Source organism: Manis pentadactyla, chromosome 8, assembly GCF_030020395.1.
Source record: "Manis pentadactyla isolate mManPen7 chromosome 8, mManPen7.hap1, whole genome shotgun sequence".
NCBI classification, from domain to species: Eukaryota; Metazoa; Chordata; class Mammalia; order Pholidota; family Manidae; genus Manis; species Manis pentadactyla.
Window position 1 is genome coordinate 63,909,969 of NC_080026.1, and position 21,088 is coordinate 63,931,056.

Below are 21,088 nucleotides of genomic sequence, written 5' to 3' on the forward strand. Positions count from 1 at the left end.
ACATACACTAGAAAACATGCATACTTTTTAGCTTTGCACAGCTATATTTATGATGGCTCGTAGCTTTGAAAGCACATAATGATTGGTGAATGAAGTAAAACATCTTTCTTTAAATCCCTCCCAAAAAGGGGAAGAAGGCAGTGCTTTCACGTAAAAATCACACATGAATTAAGATCAAGGTTAAAATATAGTTAAGCATCACTTCTTGATTTTCAACAATAGAAATGCTAAGTTTTTGGCAAAGTTAAGGATGGGTTGAGTATAAAAGACTTTGGAAATTCAATGGAAAATCAAGAAAACTATAGGAAAATAGAGACCTTTTAGAATGGATTTAATATTCAGCACTATAACCACTGCACAAGGCAAGACCAATGTTTTTCTACAGCATTTTAAATATCATCTCACAAACTACCTAAAAAAAATTCATTTATACTGGACAAGATGAGAATATTGACAATACATTCAATGATACAAACCCAAGGATGCTAATTAATACTAGCATATTTCAACCTAAAATGCATCAGCCTTGTAGAGAATATAAATCAGCCATCTTTCCTAGGTCTAAGATGACTTTTCAGAGACTATTAACCCTATGGTTCTTTATCTGTTATTCAAGAAAGAAACCAATTATTCATTACTTTCATTAATAAGATATTCAAACACATAAAAATAAAAAGCACATAAGTTTGTAGTTCTCAACTTACAGATGTCAGTGATAAGACAGGGATAATACAGGCATATACACAAAGACTCACTTGGCTATGTTTTTCAAAATCTTTTGCCAAGGAAACTCCCCACCCACCAAGACGCTAGTATGTCCCTTCCTCTATACTGATAATAATCATTCTAAATGAACACACACACACACATACAAATACACAAAACTACCTTCTAAAAGAAAATGAGCTTGTTAGTTAGACTACGAATTATATGCTTGAAGGATTATCTAAACCAACACATTCATTTATAAAACTAAAACCTCATTTCACTAAGAAACAACTATAGAACTGCATTTTGTTGGGTATTTATTTACAGTTGGGAATCCTATTTACCATCTTTTCAAATTCCATGTTCTAGTATTGAGTTTAGCTTTTAGATTACAGTAATGGGAATACATAGCAGGTTATACTCTTTTGAGTCAGAAAAATCTTATCAATGAACCTCACTTGGCAGGGTATATGTAGCAAGGCTTTGTGCCACCAATATGTCCTTTATAAGACTTATATATCTAATTATAGGTCAAATTCCTACACACACAAAAGCACTGTACCAAAGATATTATGGTTATGTCATCAAGGTTAATTTATCTGTGTGCTAATAATTTATTACATGGGCTAGAAATTTCAGCCCATCAGTTTGTAAGAGGGAGTGTAACTGGAGAAGTCTTGGTGGGTGGGGAATCTCCTTGGCAAGAGATTTTGAAAAACATAGCCAAATGATTCTTTGTGTATACGCCTGTATTATCTCTGCCTTCTTATTGACATCTTTGAGTTGAGAACCACAAATTTATGTGATTTTTTATATTTATGTGTTTGAGTATCTTATCAACAAAACTAATAAAGAATTGGTTTCTTTCTTGAATAACAGGTGAAGAACCATAAGGTCAATATTCTCTGAAAAATCATCTTAGACCTAGGAAAGATGGCTGATTTATATTCTCTGCAATATAATAAATATGCAAAAGCTGACACATATCATTTTCATGTCCTGACCACTATCCTGAATAATAATCCCCTTTCAAAAGTTGCCTTGGAACAACCATGGCTTTCCTCAAAGTTAGAGTCCATCTGCAATAAAAAGAAGTTCAAGAAAGCAGCACATAAAGGGCAGACACACATGAAATCATGTAGCCATAAAGACATAATTAGCATGCTTTCCTATTAAAGAAAATGGGATGAGCAGAAATGCCTCTTATCCTTATTCTATGTTAAAATCAGAGTAAGAACAAATTATTATAATCTGAGCCCGAAGTAATCTGAGCCTTTTAAAGGAAGAAATGTATGGCTCTTTTTCACAGCTAAAGTATTTTTATTTCTAGTGACTCAGTTACTCAGTAAGTGCTTAGGAAAGCTATTATAAATAATAGCTTCATAAAATAATTTAAATGTTCAAGAGATCACTCTTTTTAGATCCCACTCAACTGAGGATATCAGCCATTGAAAATAGGTTATAATCAATGTCCTCACTTAAACTGATATATAGTTAGTGGCCACAAACAAAAGAAAAATTTATGCTAATGGTTCTATGAGTAGATCAATATTGAATATAATCAGTAAGCAGGTAAGTGGCTTGAAAAGTTTTATAAAGTAAATACCTTCTTGAGCTGTTTCTTTTGAAGTTTATATTCCCTCTTCTGGGACTTCAAAAAGCCATTCAGTTCTTTCTTCTGTTGGGCCTGAAGATGTTGCTTAAATTTTTTCTCTTCATTGGACATCACTTTAGCCTATAGGAAATTTTAAAAATGGATCAAATTAGCTAAACAGATAAGCTTCAAAGCAGCAGTTTAATACACATTAGCAAGGATACTTCCTCCCACCTAAGAATATAAAATCAGTATAATCATTACCAAAACAAGAATATCCAATAAGTTATTAAGTATTACTCAGCATCCTTATTATTTGAATTTCAGAGAACCAATAAAATGGAACTCATCTTTAAAATGCTGATCTTTTACAGGGTCAGTGTTTTCACCTTTTAGAACTATGTGATCTAGTTCATTGAAGAATGCTGTTGGCATTTTGATAGGGATTGCATTGAACTGGTAGATTGCTTCAGGCAGGATGGCCATTTTGACAGTATTAATTCTTCCTTTCCATGAGCAAGGGATGTTATTTCCATTTATTGGTATCTTCTTTCTCTCGACTGTCTTGTAGTTTTCAGGATATAGGTCTTTCACTTCCTTCATTTGTTTTATCCCTAGGTATTTTATTCTTATTGATGCAATTGTGAATGGAATTGTTTTCCTGATTTCTCTTTTGGTTAGTTAATCATTAGTGAATAGGAATGCAACAGATTTCTCTGTATTAGTTTTGTATCCTCCCACTTCGCTGAATTCAGTTATTAGTTCTAGTAGTGTAGGGGTGGATTCTTTAGGGTTTTTTATGTATAATATCATGTCATCTCAAACAGGGACAGTTTAACTTCTTTTCCAATCTGGATAACTTTTATTTCTTTGTTTTGTCTGATTGCCATGGCTAGGACCTCCAGTACTATGTTGAAGAAAAGTGGGAAGAGTGGGCGTCCTTGTCTTGTTTCTGATCTTAGAGGAAAAGCTTTCAGCTTCCCACTGTTAAGTATGATATTGGCTGTGGGTTTGTCATATATGGCCTTTATTATGTTGAGTTACTTGCCCTCTATACTCATTTTGTTCAGATTTTTTACCATGAATGGATGTTGAATGTTGTTAAATGCTTTTTCAGCTTCTATGGAGATGATCATGTGGTTTTTGTCTTTGTTTTTGTCAATGTGGTGGATGATGCTGATGGATGTTTGAATGTTGTACCATCCTTGCATCTGTGGAATAAATCATATTTGATCATGATAGACGATCTGTTTGATACATTTTTTAATTTGATTTTGTTGAGTATTTTTGCACCTAGGTTCACAGGGGTATTGGTCTCTAATTTTCTTTTTTTGCGGGGTATTTGCCTAGTTTTGGTATTAGAGTGATGCTGGCTTCATAGAATGAGGGTGAAAGTATTCCCTCCTCTTCTACTCTTTGGAAAACTTTAAGGAGGATGGGTATTATGTCTTCACTAAATGTTTGATAAAATTCAGCAGTGAAGCCATCTAGTGCACAAGTTTTATTCTTAGGTAGTTTTTTGATTACCAATTCAGTTTTGCTGCAGGTAATTGGTCTGTTCAGATTTTCTGTTCCTTTCTGGGTCACCCATGGAAGATTGTACTTTTCCTTAATGTTGCCCATTTCTTCTAGGTTATCCAGTTGGTTAGCATACAATTTTTCATAGTATTCTCTCCTAATTCTTTGTATTTTTGTGGTGTCCGTAGTGACTTTTCCTTTTCATTTCTGATTCTCTTTATGTTTACTCTCTATTTTTTCTTGATAAGTCTGGCTAGGGGTTTATCTATTTTGCTTATTTTCTCAAAAAACCAGCTCCTGCTTTCATTGATTCTATTGTTTTAATCTTCTCAATTTATTTAAGCATGCTCTAATCTTTATTATGTCCCTCCTTCTACTGACTTGTGCCTCATTTGTTCTTCTTTGTCTAGGTTTGTTAATTGTGAGTTTAAACTGTTCATATGGGATTTTTCTTCTTTCCTGAGGTAGGCCTGTGTTGCAATAAACTTCGCTCTTAGCATGGCCTGTGCTGTATCCCACAGATTTTGTGGTGTTGAATTAGTGTTGTCATTTGCCTCCATATATTGCTTGATCTGTTTTTATTTGGTCATTGGTCCATTGATTATTTAGGAGCATGTTGTTAAGCCTCCATGTGTTTGTGGGCTTTTTCACTTTCTTTGTGTAATTTATTTCTAGGTTAATACCTTTGTGGTCTGAGAAGCTGGTTGGTACAATTTCAATATTTTTGAATTTACTGAGGCTCTTTTTTGTGGCCTAGTATATGATCTATTCTGGAAAATGTTCCATGTGCACCTGAGAAGAATGTGTATCCTGCAGCTTTTTGGTGAAGCATTCTGTAGATATCTGTTAGGTCCATCTGTTCTAAAGCGTTGTTCAGTGCCTCTGTCATGTTACTTATTTTCTGTTTGTTTGATTTGTCCTTTGGAATGAGTGGTGTGTTGAAGTCTCCTAAAATGAATGCATTGAATTCTATTTCCCCTTTTACTTCTGTTAGTATTTGTTTCACACATGCAGGTATTCCTGTGTTGGGTGCATAGATATTTATAATGGTTATATATCCTCTTGTTGGACTGACCCCTTTATCATTATGTAAAGTCCTTCTTTGTCTCTTGTGACTTTCTGTGTTTTGAAGTCTATTTTGTCTGACACAAGTGCTGCAACTCCTGCTTTTTTTCTCCCTATTAGATGCATGAAATATCATTTCCCATCCCTTTACTTTCAGTCTGTGTATGTCTTTGGGTTTGAAGTGAGTCTCTTGTAGACAGCATATAGATGGTTCTTCTTCTGTTATCCATTCAGTGACTTTATGTCTTTTGATTGGTGCATTCAGACCATTTATATTTATAGTGATTATTGATAGTTACGTACTTATTGCCTTTGCAGGCTTTAGATTTGTGGTTACCAAAGGTTCAAGGGTAACTTCCTTACTATCTAAGAGTCTAACTAATCTCACTTACTATGCTATTACAAACACAATCTAAAGGTTTTTTTTCACTTCTTTTTTCTTCGTCCTCCATTCTTTATATATTAGGTATCATATTCTGTACTCTTTGTCTACCCTTAACCTACTTTGGGGTAGTTGATTTAATTCTGTATTTGCTTAGTAATTAATTGTTCTGCTTTCTTTACTGTGCTTTTATGGCCTCTGGTGACAGCTATTTAGCCTTAGGAACACTTCCATCTATAGCAGTCCCTCCAAAATATACTGTAGAGACAGTTTGTGGGAGGTAAATTCTCTCAGCTTTTGCTTTTCTGGAAATTGTTTAATCCCTCCTTCAACTTTAAATGATAATCTTTCCAGGTAAAGTATTCTTGCTTCTGCTTCACTGCATTAAATATATCATGCCACTCCCTTCTGGTCTGTAAGGTTTCAGCTGAGAAGTCTGATGATAGCCTGATTCATTTTCCTTTGTATATGATCTTTTTACTCTCTGTGCCTTCTTTTAATACTCTGTCCTTATCCTTGATCTTTGCCATTTTAATTATTATATGTTTTGGTGTTGTCTTCCTTCGGTCCCCTGTGTTGGGAGATCTGTGCACCTCCATGGCCTGAGAGACTATCTCCTTCCCCAGACTGGGGAAGTTTTCAGCAATTACCTCCTCAAAGACACTTTCCCTTTTTCTCTCTCTTCTTCTTCTGGTACCCCTATAATACAAATATTGTTCCGTTTGAATTGGTCACACAGTTCTCTCAATAGTCTTTTATTCCTAAAGATCCTTTTTTCGATGCCTCAGCTTCTTTGTATTCCTCTTCTCTACTTTTTTTTCATTTATTCTCTCCTCCATTGTATCTAATCTGCTTTTAAATCCCCCATTGTATTCCATAATGAATGGATCTCTGTCTTGAATTTGTTCCTGAGTTCTTGAATACTTTTCTGTACCTCTATGAGCATGTTTATGACTTCTTTTTAAAATGTCTTTCAGGAAAGTTGATGAGTTCATTTTCACTAGATTCTTTTTCTGGTGTTTTTGGTATCTGGGGTTGAACCAGGTCCCTTTAATGTTTCATATTTGTATGTGGAACCCTCTAGTACCCAGAAGGTCTACTCTCTGGAGCTGCTTAGCCCATGGAGGGAAGTCGGGGGTCACAGGGGAGTGGTGCTGGTCACTGGGGTGTTGGGAAGAGCTGTTTCCTGCTTCCCGGCTGCTGTGCTTCTCTCCACAGCCAAACCAGTGGGCCAAACACACAGGTGTAACCCTGTATGTTTTGCATTTGTAGCTGCTGTAGGCAGGGCTTCCCTCTGACTGGACTGACACCAGGGCAGGGGCATCAGCTGGTTTGCAAGCCAGTGCCAGCTTTCCAGAAGGTGCTGCAGGCTGCATATCATGGTGGAAGGCCTCAGAGCTGTGTAGCCAGCCTGGGGGATGTAGCGCCTGAAGTTTCTGAAAAGTTCCCAACCTGCTGGGCAGAGTGTACCTGGACAATTTTGTCTACCTGTCCTTTTTCCTGAGCAGCTAGCCCTGTGCAATCCTTGCCCCTTTAGTAGTCCTCTCACTGTTAGGAAGTCTCTCATACTGCCTGCCTTTCTTTTGTCCCAGAGCAGCCAGATGTGGATCCCCATTTTCCACAAGTGGCTGGAATCTCAGTCTCTCCAAGTGTTCCTCCTGTCTTAGCTTTCCAACCCCACTAATCACCAGAGCACCATGCAATGTGGGTTTTTGCTCCCACAGCACAGCAGATCTCCAGGGCTGGGCATTCAGCAGTCCTAGGCCTCCACCCATCCCACTCCATTTCTCTTCCTTCTGCCAGTGAGCTGGGGTGGGAGAAGAGCATGGGTCACTGTGGATCATGGCTTTCATATGTTACCCTTTAAGAGGTTTGTTTTTTCTCCAGGTGTAAGCAGTCTGGGGCAGCCTTCTTTCCTGTTGATCTTTTAGGGTTAGTTGTATTAACTATATTTTTGTATTATATGTGGTTTTGGGAGGAGGCCTCTTCTCACCTGTCACGTCGTCATCTTTAATCTGATCTACCTGACTTAACCACTGTTAAACAATAAAACTATCAAGTTATCAATCCCATATCTACTGGTTCCCAGACTCAGCACTGAAAATTTTACCTATTATATAAATATTTCTCCCTTTCCCCAACTGATTTGCTTGGTTCTGGGGAACAGATACCCTAATAGCAAAATGCCATCTTGGTTAATTTTGAAATAGTCACAAGTTAGAATAAATACATTAGTAATACTGATCAGCTACCTCTTTTCCCATAGCAATCTGATGTTTCTTGTTAAGTTTATCCATTTCTGCGGCAAATTTCATACACTGAGTTTCAAAATCTTTTTCTAATCTGAGACAATGCTCATCCATCTCAGCCTTTAGCTTGTTTTTCAGAGTCATCAGCTTTTTTCGATGTTGCCAGCTCATTTCGATGTAACAAGACATTTGTTCTCTAGGCTCGTGTTCTTGCATTTGCCTTGTAACCTACAGCAATGGAGAGGAAAGAGTGAAGTAAAGCAAAACATTTTCCTTTCAAAACCATCTTAGACCAGTCCTCTATCAACTAAGCAGGTAATTCATGTAGGAGAATCCAGTCAACAGCTTCTAATAAAATTTCATCTGAAGAAGCAGACAAACTAGATGGTTCTAAAATTTAAATGGGAATGTAAAGGACCTAGAATAGCCAAAATTTTGAGGGGGAATAAGAAGTTGGAAGATGTAAACTACAGTAATCAAAACACTGTGGTATTGGTATAAGGACAGACTGAATAGAGGAAAGGTACACAGGAAAACCTGGAAACTGACCCACATATATTCAGTCAATTGATTTGCTACGATAAAGTCAAGTTAATTCAAAGAGGAAAGGAAAGTGTTTTTAACAAACCCTGCTGTAACAACTGGTTCTCTGTATTCAAAGTAAATAAATGCTTAATCATTCTACATACAGAAATTGATTTAGAAAGAATCACATGACCTAAACCTAAAATCCAGAATCACACAGCAGAAGAAAACACAGAATATTGTCATATCTTTGGGGTCAGCAAATATTTCTTGGAAAGGACACAAAAAACACTAATTATAATGAAAAAAAATGTACAAACTGCATTCTCAAACAGAGACAAAATTCATAATGTAAGATTAATCATGTAAAGTGAACAACTGAGTAGCATTTTGTATATTCATGATGTTCTGCAACCACTGCCCCTACTATAAAGAAAAAAATATACAAACTGGATTCTTAAATAGAGGCAAAATTCACACAATGTATGATTAATCATTTAATGTGAGGAATTCAGTAGCATTTAGTATATTCATGATGTTCTGCAATGACTGCCCGTATCTAGTTACAAAGCATATTTAACACCTCAGAAGAAAACAGAAAACCCTGTATGTTTTAAGCACTTGCTCCCCATTCTCCCCTTCTTATCACCACCAATCTATTTTCTGTCTATGGATTTATCTATTTTAGATGTTTCATATACTATGTGACCTGTTGTATCTGGCTTCTTTCACCTAGCATGTTTCTAAGGTTCATCCATATTGTATAGCATGTATCAGTACTACATTCCTTTTTATAGCTGATTAATATTCCACAGTATGCACATACCCTAATTTGTTTATCCATTTATTTGTTGCTGGACCTCTGGGTTATTTCCACCTTTTGGCTATTGTGAATACTGCTGTTATGAACATTTGTGTATATGCATTTGCTTAAGTACCTGCTTTCAATTGTTTGGGGTATATATCTAGGAGTAGAATTTCTGGGACATGGGGAAATGCTATATTTAACTTTTTGAGAAGTCATCAAGTGTTTTCCATAGCAGCTCACATTTTACATTCGTACCAGCAATACAGAGCAGGAGTTCCAATTTCTCCATGTGCTCCCTAATTGTTATTTTCCATCTTTGTTTTTGTTTTTCTCTTTTAATAGCTAGCCATCTAACAAAACAGCAGCAGACTCACAGAGTCCAAGAAGGGACTAGCAGTCACCAAAGGAAGGGGGTGGGAAGGGTGGGTGGGGAGGGAAGGAGAAGAGGATTAAGGGGCATTATGATTAACACACATAGTGTAGAAGGGGGAGACGGGAAGGCAGTAATAGCACAGAGAAGACAAGCAGTGACTCTATAGCATCTTACTACACTGATGGACAGTGACTTCAATGAGGTGTTAGCGGGGGACTCGATAATATGGATGAATGTAGTAACCATTGTTGCTCATGTGAAACCTTCATAAGATTGTGTATCAATGATACCTTAACAAAAAAACAAAATAGTTAGCCATCCTAGTGGCTGTAAGATGGTACCTCATTGTGGTTTTGATTTGTGTTTCCCTAATGATTAATTATATTGAGCATCTTTTCATGTGCTTGTTGGCCATTTGTATATATTCTTTGGATAAATGTCTATGCAGGTCTTTAACACATTTTTAAAAATTGAGGTATAGTTGATATATTAATTCTAATAGTCTTTTGGTAGAGTCTTTAGGGCTTTCTGTATGTAGTATCAGGTCATCTCCAAACAGTGACAGTTTTGTTTCACTTCTTCCTTACCAGTGTGGATGCCTTTTATTTCTTTTTCTTGCCTGATTAATGTAGCTAGGACTGCCAACACTCTGTTGAACAGAAGTGTTGTGAGTAGGCATCCTTGCCTTATTCCTGATTTTAGAGGAAGATTTTTTTACGGCCTTTACTCATTTTTAATGGGTTGTTTAAATTGGATTTTAAAACTAAAAAGTTTTAATTTATTATAGATGAAGAAAAAATATTTGCAAGACATATCTGAGATATAATACTTGTACCCAGAGTATATAAAAAAAACTCCTACTAATCAGTATTAAAAGGTGAACACCTGAATAAGAAAACAGACAAAAGACTTAAAAAAACACTTCACTAAAAAGATACACGAATGGACAATAAACACATGAATAGGTGATTCTGGTGCCATCTGCAGTCATAGGGAATTGCAAAAACAACTATCATGAGAATCCATTTCATTCCCACCAGAATGGCTAAAATAAAAAAGACTGACAAACCAAATGCTGGAGAATATGTGAACCAACTGCAAGTCTTATACATTGTTAATGGGGATGTGAAACATACAACCATTTTGGAAAGCTGTTTGACAGTTTCTTATGAAGTCCAACATACATATGCCCTATGACTCAGCAATTTTACCCTATGTATTTGTCATAGAAATTAATACATCATGTTCACATAAAGACATGTACAATGTTTATAGTATCTTAGTATGCTGATGGACAGTGACTGTAATGGGGTATGTGGTGGGGATTTGATAATAGGGGGAGTATAGTAACCATAATGATGCCCATGTAATTGTACATTAATGATACCAAAATAAAAAAATAAAGTATTTATTTCATTTTCCACTTGCCTCTTAGCAACCTCTAATCTACTTTCTATGAATTTGACTATTTTAGATATTTCACATAAGTGGAATTCTAATAATATTTGCTCTTTTTTGTCTGGCTTTTATTATTTGGCATGTTTTCAAGGTTCATTCACATTGTAGCATACATTAGAATGCTGTTTCTTTTCACAGCTGAATAATATTCCATTATATGTATATATTATGGTTTGTTTATCCATTCATGTGTTGATGAACACTTGGATTGGTTCCATCTTTTAGCTATTGTGCCCAGTAACTTTGAAAGCAGTGAAGTTAAAAAGGAAGCATTTCCATCAATTGTGAAAAGGAGTTATCTGACCTTCAAATGTTTTCAAGACAAATGTAACCAGACTAAGAAAATTAGTTACCAAATTTGAAATTTTTTTCACTGAAATCCAAATACTCACGGGTTTTAAATGGGTGACAGAACTACTAGGCATGACTGTGTGGACTCCCTCCATCATGTCTAGCTCTCTCTTGTCATCTGAGGCATCTGGAAAGCTGTTAACACTACTGCTTTGACTATTGGCCCCTCTGGACCTACTGGGAACAGACTGATGACGTTTAACACTATGCACTGTCCCTTTCAATCCAGAACAGTGATCTTGTTCCTGAGGGAAAAGAGCATTAGATTCAAATATCTTTATCTCCTGAATTCTTGATTATTGGTACCGAGCACACTGCTTGGCACACCGTCTTTAGAAAGTTAGAGGTCTATTTTGAGAAATTCCCTGTATTTGCCAAGACTAGGAAGTTTATCAATTGTTAGTTGACAGATTTAAAAAAGTGACCAAAAAGCCCAACCATGTGAAAAAGTTAATCAATTTTGAGTTATTTCCAAAGTGTAGTCTTTTCTCTAAAATTTTTGACATTAGTTTGAAATCCATTTCTATTACACATCTCATGGGGTATACACAGAGATGCTGCTCATTTCTCAATGATTCCAATGGTGAAAACAAATCCCAACCTTTATTTTTACTCCTATAAACATCACTTTTACTTATTCTTTATTGAAGCCTTTTATATTTCTTTTCTTCTCAGAATATAGTCTTTAGCCTAAACTTTTCCACTAAGTAATTTAATATTAATTCCTATCTATTTCTGTGTAAAATTAAAAATTGTATATTTAATCATAATTAGAAGACTATTCCGAACAAATCCGGAAAGCTTTGGTATCTGGGCCCCAATATTATAGTCTTATTAAGACTATAATATTCTTTAAGACTAAAATTCTTTAAGATATGCAGAATAATAAATACAGACCCAAGGTATATAGAGGGTCTTTTCTTATATCCACAGCCTAAAAACATTGCTGTTATTCTAATGTTTAATGACATTATAATTTTATTAATTTCACCTTACTGAAATATTTCATATACCTAAAAGAGCCCCAATTTTCTAGTGACTACTGTTAGAACTAAAAGGCAATATCAAAAATAACAAAACTGTATGTAAGAAACTCTTTTATTTTATAGTTCATTAATCATGTAGTGCTTTTAAAAAGAAAAGTAACTACTACTCCTGGTTTCAGAATGCAGGGATCTTTCTCAGTAGAAAGCAATAAAAAAGAATCAAAGCTTTGGCATTGTGACATGAGCAAAGAAGAAAACAGAAAATACGTAGACTAAAAAAGATAGCTCCACAATAATAAGCTTTATATTTTCCTTGTGAGGAAGTTCTGTAACATTTCTCCAGCAAATTTGGAAACATGGCAAAATGGAAAGAACTTGGTCTCAAGAGTCATATATGAATCTGAACACGTGCTTCTACAGTAATAATTTAGTTAACCACTCTAAGCCTTACTTTACTCACCTATAAAATAAGTATTTTAGAACCATGTAGAGGAATGAATCCTTGTACACAACTGAAAAGAATCAAGTGTTCTTAGTAACAGAATAAGAATGCTTGGTAATTTTTTTCCCTCAGGATAAATTTAGTTAAGTCACATGTTTATTTTATTTACTTATTTATTTTTAAAGAAGCAAGAAATTTCCAATTTAATAAACACTTATCAAACATTATATAAAGGGCACTGGGGGAAAGGTTTATACAATAACCAAGATAAGGAGAATGGTTGGTAGTTCTAATGACTTCTGTGTGAGCACCGTCAACTTCCAAAGCCTGTAATTTCAAATACTTCCAAAAGCATGTCCCATATCATCAGACAATCAGCAAAAAAGTGCCCCGTAGCACAGAATTTTGAGAGGGAATACATTAAATAAAAGTTGAACAGGTTTCTTTAATAGACTTCACAGAGCTTTACTATGCTAATGTGCACTACCAAGAGGATGGTTTAAAGAATGCAAAACCTTTTCCCCCATCTGGGTGGAACCTTAGAGAATCACTGTTAAGGCACAATCTGGAAACCACTGATATAAACATTCTTGGCAAGAAAAGTTGCATAAGGAAAGAAGTCAATAAAGAGACCCCAATACTTGAGCCATTTCTAAGTTATTACCTCGTCTTTCTGTGATTCTACTGCTGGTTCATTAGGTGCCTCCTGGGAAAGGACAGTTGCCCTCTGAATGAGATCTTTTAACACTGTTCTAGGGCGCTCCCGATGAACAAACATGTGCTGGTTAAGAGTAGAAGGCAAAAGTCAGGTTGAGACCTACATATTTTTTCATTCAGAACAAATGAATCCCTCCTTAGACCCTAGAGTTACTATCCTAAATAATGATAGATAATGCATGTAATCTATAGTTACCTAGTTCTGCTATGCTTTTTACTTCTTATATTTATAAAATTTAATTTACATGTATACACTCTGTGCCTACATAACATCCCCCATACTTTTTATGAAAACTTTGAACATGACACCTTTGTTGGCCAACTGAAAATGCAGAGTTGAAATAATCAGAGTCTAAGTAAACATTAAGAATTAAGTCCAATTACAGCCCTAAGTAAACGCTCACAAATTCTTAGAACTGATTTCATAGAGGAGACCTGTTCAGTTCTGAATTACATTAGATTTCAACAGGAATGTATTTAGTGATGGTGAATTACGTAACATACCACTTGGGTATTATGGGTTCCTTTATGTTGCTTAAATGACACTTCATAAAACACTAGCAGTTGATTAAAAGACATTATGTATTAGTGATTTTTACCATTAATACTTAATAAAGCTTAACATTATCAAATACAGAAAAGTAGAAAGAACAATTCTACCATTAGATTATCATTGTTACTTTTGGTATTTTTTGGATATTTATTTCTTCTCAGAAATTTTCTGTGTATAGATTTTGTTTTGTAGTTAGCACGGATTGCAGAAAGCTGCCTTGTGCACTGGAGTTCATGAGATGATCTTGAATTCTTTTAAGACTTTTACTTCCTTTACTAGCTCAAATTTATTTCTTCTCTGAAGAGTTGTAACTATATATTATTTTCTTTTCATTGCTGTAAGTATTATGCTATTTCAACTCATAAACATAATGCCTACAGACTACTTCATCAAATGTTCATGCCAAAATTATGTAACCATTATTCTAATTCTGGATAATTATTTTCAATTTTGCATTCTGAGATAAATAGCTTCATACAGTAAGTCACTTTTTTCCATTTTAGTTTTTTTCCTTATGACAGACTGCAACAGAAATGTGATCAGGCCAAAGGGAAGGATGCACTTGATAGATACTTCTTATCACTTCCAATAAGGTCAATATACAAAATGGACCAGGTAACTGAATATATATACAGGTTTGGGACCTGATCACCCAAGGCCAAGTATCCGTTCCTGGAGGGTTGGGTTATTACCAAAAGGGCTTCTTTTGCCTTCATTAGGCAGATGTAAGAAGCCAGTCACATTCTTCCTTTTCCTGAGCTTTAGCTTGGTATGTACCACTATTTATGCTATTCGGTCTTTTTTTATCTGAGAATAATATATCTTATAATTCTAAGTTATTTAACAGTTTTCTACAAATGGATTCTGCTTATTTTTCACTAACATAATTCACAGCTCTACTAAACCTTTTGTTGCTACTGTGAATACCTATTTTTTGGGCTTTCGTTTGAAACTGTAAGTGTGCTTATGGCCTAGAATTCCCAAAGTGTTACTGAAACTTTATACTGCTCTTCTACATACTGTAGTTGCAAATAACCCTACTGAATATGTACTTGATCCTTTCAATATTCTTGCATCTTGAACTGTGTGTTGGTGAAAGTAAACTGAACTTCTTTAAAATTCTAAAACATTCATGCAGAAATTATTTTCTAGTGCAAAAGCCACAAAATTCCTTAGGGTCACAAAGAGATAGAGTCAACTGCTACTCACTAATGCCTTATCTAGATGTTTTAAAAACTATATTAAATTGAATAATACTATTATTGCTATTAATAAGACATCAACCTCAAAATGAAATAAATATATCTTGTAATTCTAAGTTATTCAACAGTTTTCTACAAATGCATCCTGCTTATTTTTCACTAACATAACTCATAGCTATACTAAACCTTTTGTTGCTATTGTGAATACCTATTTTTGAGAACAGAAAGCATATACTAATAATTTATTTAAATTAGGTAACCAAACCTACTGAAAAATGAATAGAATTCACATCGCTTTTAAAATATTTTCATTGCTAAGTTAGAAAAACATATTTCTCAAAAGGAAACAAAAATGTGATATCCATTTTTAGCAGTTCTTTTGAAATCTCTTTTCTCCCACAGTATTTACATAAATGTATTACACATCATTTCTCTTACTTTCATATTATTTTATATATGACAGATGGATATATCAAGTGTGGTACATACAAAAATTAAATCCAAAGTTAAAGTATGTTTTGCCAATTCTGAAATGCCATGGTTCCACATGAATTAAAATTTATAGTTGTAACTCATGAATATATGCTTGTACATATAAAAATTAAGCCATTTAATACTACTAAATTGAATATTTAATTATATATTCTTTTCAGACATGGTAAAAGCAGTTAATTTTGAAAAACAAATGAAAAAGCAACTACCAAAGTTTCCAAGAAAGAACAGTATTATGAAATTAGTATTTTAGCAAAAACTGGTACCGTACTTAATACTGATTCGGAATCAAAGAAGAATAAAACACATTCTTTAAAACAATTTCTTGGGTGTACAAAACAGAGTATAACTGACCTTTGAAAGTTTCCGTGATGTAGGGCGATCTTCAGGGATTTTCTGGAGGCAAGAATCTACAAAGTGTCGAAAATAATGAGACCTATTGTAAAGGAAAGTATCAAGTGAATATATTGCTATTTCCTTTAAAAACATATCCACAAAACAAAGCATGTGCCTATGGGTGGGAGGGAGAATAAAAATGATAAAAGAAAAAAGCAGACAAAATACACTATATATTTCATCATGTAAGTCTATAAAAAGTTATGCAAAGTAACTAATGAATCTTTACCATTTCCCAAAGATAAATTTGCACACATTATTTTAAAATCCTGCTCTCACATACATAAGTATCACAACTCATTCTACGTTGAGTTGAATTAGGGAAGTCAATCATTTTCCTTTTCACATTCAAATCTAAGATAATATTCTTGTTAGTATTTTTTTTTTCTTTTCTCTAGCCACGTCTCTTTTTTGCTTGACTCTTGGATCATCTTCCATATAGCATGTTTCAGAACATCACGCTATTTGTTTTGGAAGGAACATTTTTTATACCTAAGTATTTAGCATCCTTGAGCAAATGGATAAAAGTTCCAGAAAACAGTAAGATTTTTTTAATTAGAATTCTGTAACATACTATTATATAGTGTTAATGATGAGAATCCAGTAAGGCAGTAGGTAAAAAATATTCCGTCAATATTTGTCATCAATAGTCAAATAAGATTTTTAATTCTTTTATACAAGAATGTTTGTCATCAATATTGAAATAAGATTTAATTCTTTTATACAAGAATTCTTTTTTGAATCCCCAAAGTATCAACCAGTGTAAAGACAGCCTGTGTTTACTGTAGCTATTATTTAGAAGTACCATAATAAACTCTTTGTGAAGATTTCTTCAAAACATCTCTATAGAAGGAGCAAAGACCTGTGAACTTGCCTTAATTCCGTAATGCTAAAAAATAAATTTTTGCTAATTTATGCATCTTACTTGTGAATTTTAAAGTATTTGTTAAGTATGGTAGGTAGTCCCCTAGAACTTTTCAAATGCTAGATACACCTGAAGAATTTCCCATTAAAATTTTCTATCACTGATAAAAATCCTTGTTTCCTAAAATCATCCATCTGTTTTCAATAAACTTCTTTACATGAATAACAGTATTATCAAAGAAGCACTAGGAGATGCAACATCAAAGCACATTCTGAATAATAAATAATAACAATTAGAATGATCCAAAAATTATGAATTATCTGGTAACTCTGATAAATTATCTAATCATTTTTACCTATGTTTTATACCATATCAATTATAAACCATTCCCCAATTAAATATCTCTACAGGTTGTGGCAATCTATATATTGCAGCTATAAAATATGAATGTTTAAATCATGCTATTATTATATAATTAGGGTTGTATGTGTTGCTAAGGTACAAAAAATATAGTAATTTTTATACAAAAGCCATACTTTTTGCTCCCATGTAGCATCATGTATCTTTTATTTCTAAACTGAGTTACTTGTATGCTATGAAAAATAGAGATAATAAAGGATAAACATGATGTATGGATAAAATTAAGCTATTTTAATATTTCTTCAGGTTATATACACTTCACCTCATTGAAATGAAATCATTTTGATAACATTATGAAAAAATATTTAAATTTTTCCATGTTGAACAATACATCTCTCAGCCATACTCACCATTCAGTAGACTGTAGTGTAGGGGATTCACTTCTGATTATGTGACTGAAGACACTTACTGAACTATTATTCCAAAAAGGAGGCTTCATTTCCGCTATAAAAGAAAGAAAACTTCCTGTTAAAATATGTGCCTGTTATACAGGAGAATGGAAGTAATTAGTTTTTTTTTAAAAATAAACCCAAACTTAGCAAAAAAGTTGAAAGTAGAGTTCAGAGAACTTATTCAAGGGAGTCCAATAGAGAGGAAATTGCAGTGCTGATGCACATCATCTCTAAATAGTGTATTTTTCCAATAAGCAAGAACATTCTAAGAGAACCTAGTACATTCATTAAATCAGACCATTGATATGAATACATGACTATTATCTAATCCCCAAACTCCATTGTAGTTTCAATCAAATGTCCCAATAATGTCCTTTGTAGCAAAAATAAGCTTCCACCATATGCATCCTTCAAAGAAATTGTCCATTTTTTGTATGTTTTAAACTTACATAAAATTGTTCATAAAATTTCCCTATAATCCTTTCAATATGTGTAAAATCTGGAGTCATGTCCCCTGTCATTCCTGATATTGGTCGTTTGTGTCTTCTTTCTGCTCAATCTAGCTAGAGGTTTATTAATTTCATTACTTTTCCCAAAGAACTAATTTGTGATCTCATTGATGTTCCCTATTGCTTTCATTTTCTCCGCTTTGATCTTTTGTGGGTCTCTTTATTTCTAATTACTGTGGATTGAATTTGCCCTTTTTTTTTCTAGTCTTAAGGTGACAGTTGGACCTTGACAATTCACAAGTATAATTTTGACTCTCAAATGTCCCTCAGTTTGGCTTTGTGCTGTTACTAAATTTGGTTTACACATCTCTGGCAGGAATATCACAGAAGCAAATATCATGCTTTTCTCAGTGATTCTATGATGTAGTCCATGGTTTCAGATCGTCTTGTTATTGATGGTATTCACTTTGATCACTTTAGGCCATTCCACAAGTTTTCATGGTAAAGTTTCACTTTTTTCCTTTGTAATTAAGTATTTGTGAAAAGGTACTTGAGTCTATATAAATATTTTTTTGCATAAAGATTTCATTTTATTCTCTTATTGTATGGATTTAGATTCTTCATTTAATGATTTATAATCTGCTACTATCATTTATTTTGATGTTGAAATCGCTTCATTTTTGAGCGGTTAAGAACCTTTTTAGGCTGACTTCTGTCTTTCTGGCATGGCTCCATCATTCCCTGCTCAGTTCCTTGCTCTCTGGCACACTAAGATGTTCCAGGATCATCTTATGCTTTCCCTACTGTAGACCCAGCTTAACCATTTCTCCAAGGAGAAAACAACTGAGTTCACTATAATATCTCAAATCCAATACTATAGTACTATTTATTCTAGCCTTCTCTTTCCATTATTTGTAACATCCTTCTCTGACAATAAGAAACCTCACTCTGATTATCCTTAATATGCTTGATGAATCCCCCCTGTACATAGCCAGTCTCCCATCTTGGCCACCACCCTTTCCGCTTTTCCCCATCAAGTTTTCAAACCCCATTCCAAGTCTGTCTACTTCATCCACTCAGTTTCTGACACCCCATCCAAACTGGATCACTTTCTGCAGTGAGGCCCTCTTCATCAGTCCTCAGGAGGGAAGCCCCTTCCTTTCAATCAGGCACTGCCATGTGTCAGGTTTACCCACCCCAAAATATGGACCTGCTCCTTGGCCTCTGACATTCCATGCTGGGCTACTTCCAGGTATGAATGCTTTGGTTACCCCACCAGGACTCTGAATCTCCAAACTTGACTGCCGCCCTTCCTGCATAGGTTCTGCTTCCACTTACAAGGCATTCTGTCTGTGGGAACTCCCTCCTCTCCTCACAGCACTCTGACACGCCACTCCGGGCTACCATGACTCAGAAGGTGACATGGACACCTGCTTTATACTGTCCTCCCAACAGCTTTAAGAATGACTAGTTTCATCCAGGAAGGGGAAGGGATTACTGAAGAAATTCTTAATGAATAAAATAACTTGTGTTTCTACTGTGATTTATTAAAGTATTCAAACATTCTAAATGGTGTATGATCAATATATCAGACCAGAGGATGATTTTTGATTCTGTCATTTACCATAAACCTGACCATCTCAATTTAGTCAAAGAACACTGAACTTAGGTAAAAACCATCCAGATTTACTAAATCTAAACTGTGGGAGCCTTCAGTGGATTCAAAGGATATTTTCCATTTCAATTATTTTTTTAATTAAAGTATCCTTGAGATTCAATCGTATATTGGTTTCAAGTATACAACACAGTGGTTCTACAGTCACCCATATTAAATCCTCACTCCCCCTCCCCACTGAAGTTACTGTCAACATATGAAAATGTTACAGAAGCAGTGCTTTTATTTTCCACGCTATACTACTATCCCTGTGACCAACTTATGACTGAAAATTTTTGTGCCCTTTTATTCCCCTCACCCTTAACTACTCACCCCAACCCCTCCCCCATAGTAGCTTTCTTCTTTCTCAGAATTGCTTTGTTCTTTTTCAGAATTGCTTTGGTTATATGGGGTCTTTTGTGGTTCCACATGAATTTTAGAACTATCTGTTCTAGCTCATTGAAAAATACTATTGGTATTTTGATAGGAATTGCACTGACTCTGTAAATTGCTTTGGGCAGGATGGCCATTTTGACGATATTAATTCTTCCTATCCATGAACATGGGATTATTTCCATTTATTGGTTAGTTTCTCTCATGAAGAAAGTATAGGTCTTTCACCTCCTTGGTTAGGTTTATTCCTAGCTATTTTATTCTTTTTGATGCAGTTTTAAATAGAATTGTTTTCCTGTTTTCTGTTTCTGCTAGTTTTTTGTTAATATATAGGAATGCAACAGATTTCTGTGTATTAATTTTGTTATTAATTTGGTTATTTTGCTGAATTTGGTTATTAGTTCTAACCATTTTCTGGTGGAGTCTTTAGGGTTTTCTATATGTAATAATATCATGTCATCTGTAGACAGTGATAGTTTTGCTTCTTCCTTCCTGATCTGGATACCTTTTGTTTCTTTTTCTTATCTAATTGCTTTGGATGTTATTTCCAATACTCTGTTGAATAAAAGTGGTGAGGGGATATACTTGTCTTGTTTCCAATCTTAGAGGAAAAATTTTTACCTTTTGGCTATTAGGTAGGATATTAGCAGTGGGATTGCCATTTATGGACTTTGTTATGTTGAGCTATCTTCCCTTTATACTTATGCTAAGAGCTGAATTTAGTCAAATGCTTTTCTGTGACTAATGAGATAATTGTGATTTTCAACCTTCATTTTGTTAATGTGGTGGATCACACTGATCTGCAGATATTGATCCATATTTGCATCCCTGGGATATGTCACAGTTAATCATGGTGTATTATCTTTCTAGTGTATTGTTCAATTATGTTTGCCAGTGCTGCACTGAAAATTTTTTCATCTATGTTCCTCAGGGAAATTGGCCTGTAACTTTCTTGTAGTGTCCCTGTCTGGTTCTGGTTATCAAGGTAATGCTGGCTTCATAAAACGAGTTTGAAAGTACTCCCTCCACTTCAGTTTTTCGGAAGAGTTTGAGAAGGACTGGCATTACTTCTTTATATGTGTGTTAGACTGCAATA

General features: G+C 34.6%; 1 protein-coding gene across 1 annotated transcript in view; it reads right to left on the reverse strand.

The window, feature by feature from the left end:
* The window catches only part of LOC118922885 (serine/threonine-protein kinase TAO1), a 60,484-nt gene that overhangs the window by 21,027 nt on the left and 18,369 nt on the right, over nt 1-21,088 (reverse strand). Inside the window, 6 exon segments of the mRNA XM_057505368.1 lie at nt 2,315-2,443; nt 7,520-7,744; nt 11,073-11,276; nt 13,124-13,240; nt 15,778-15,859; nt 17,455-17,548. Coding sequence (XP_057361351.1) covers nt 2,315-2,443; nt 7,520-7,744; nt 11,073-11,276; nt 13,124-13,240; nt 15,778-15,859; nt 17,455-17,548 — 851 coding nt within the window.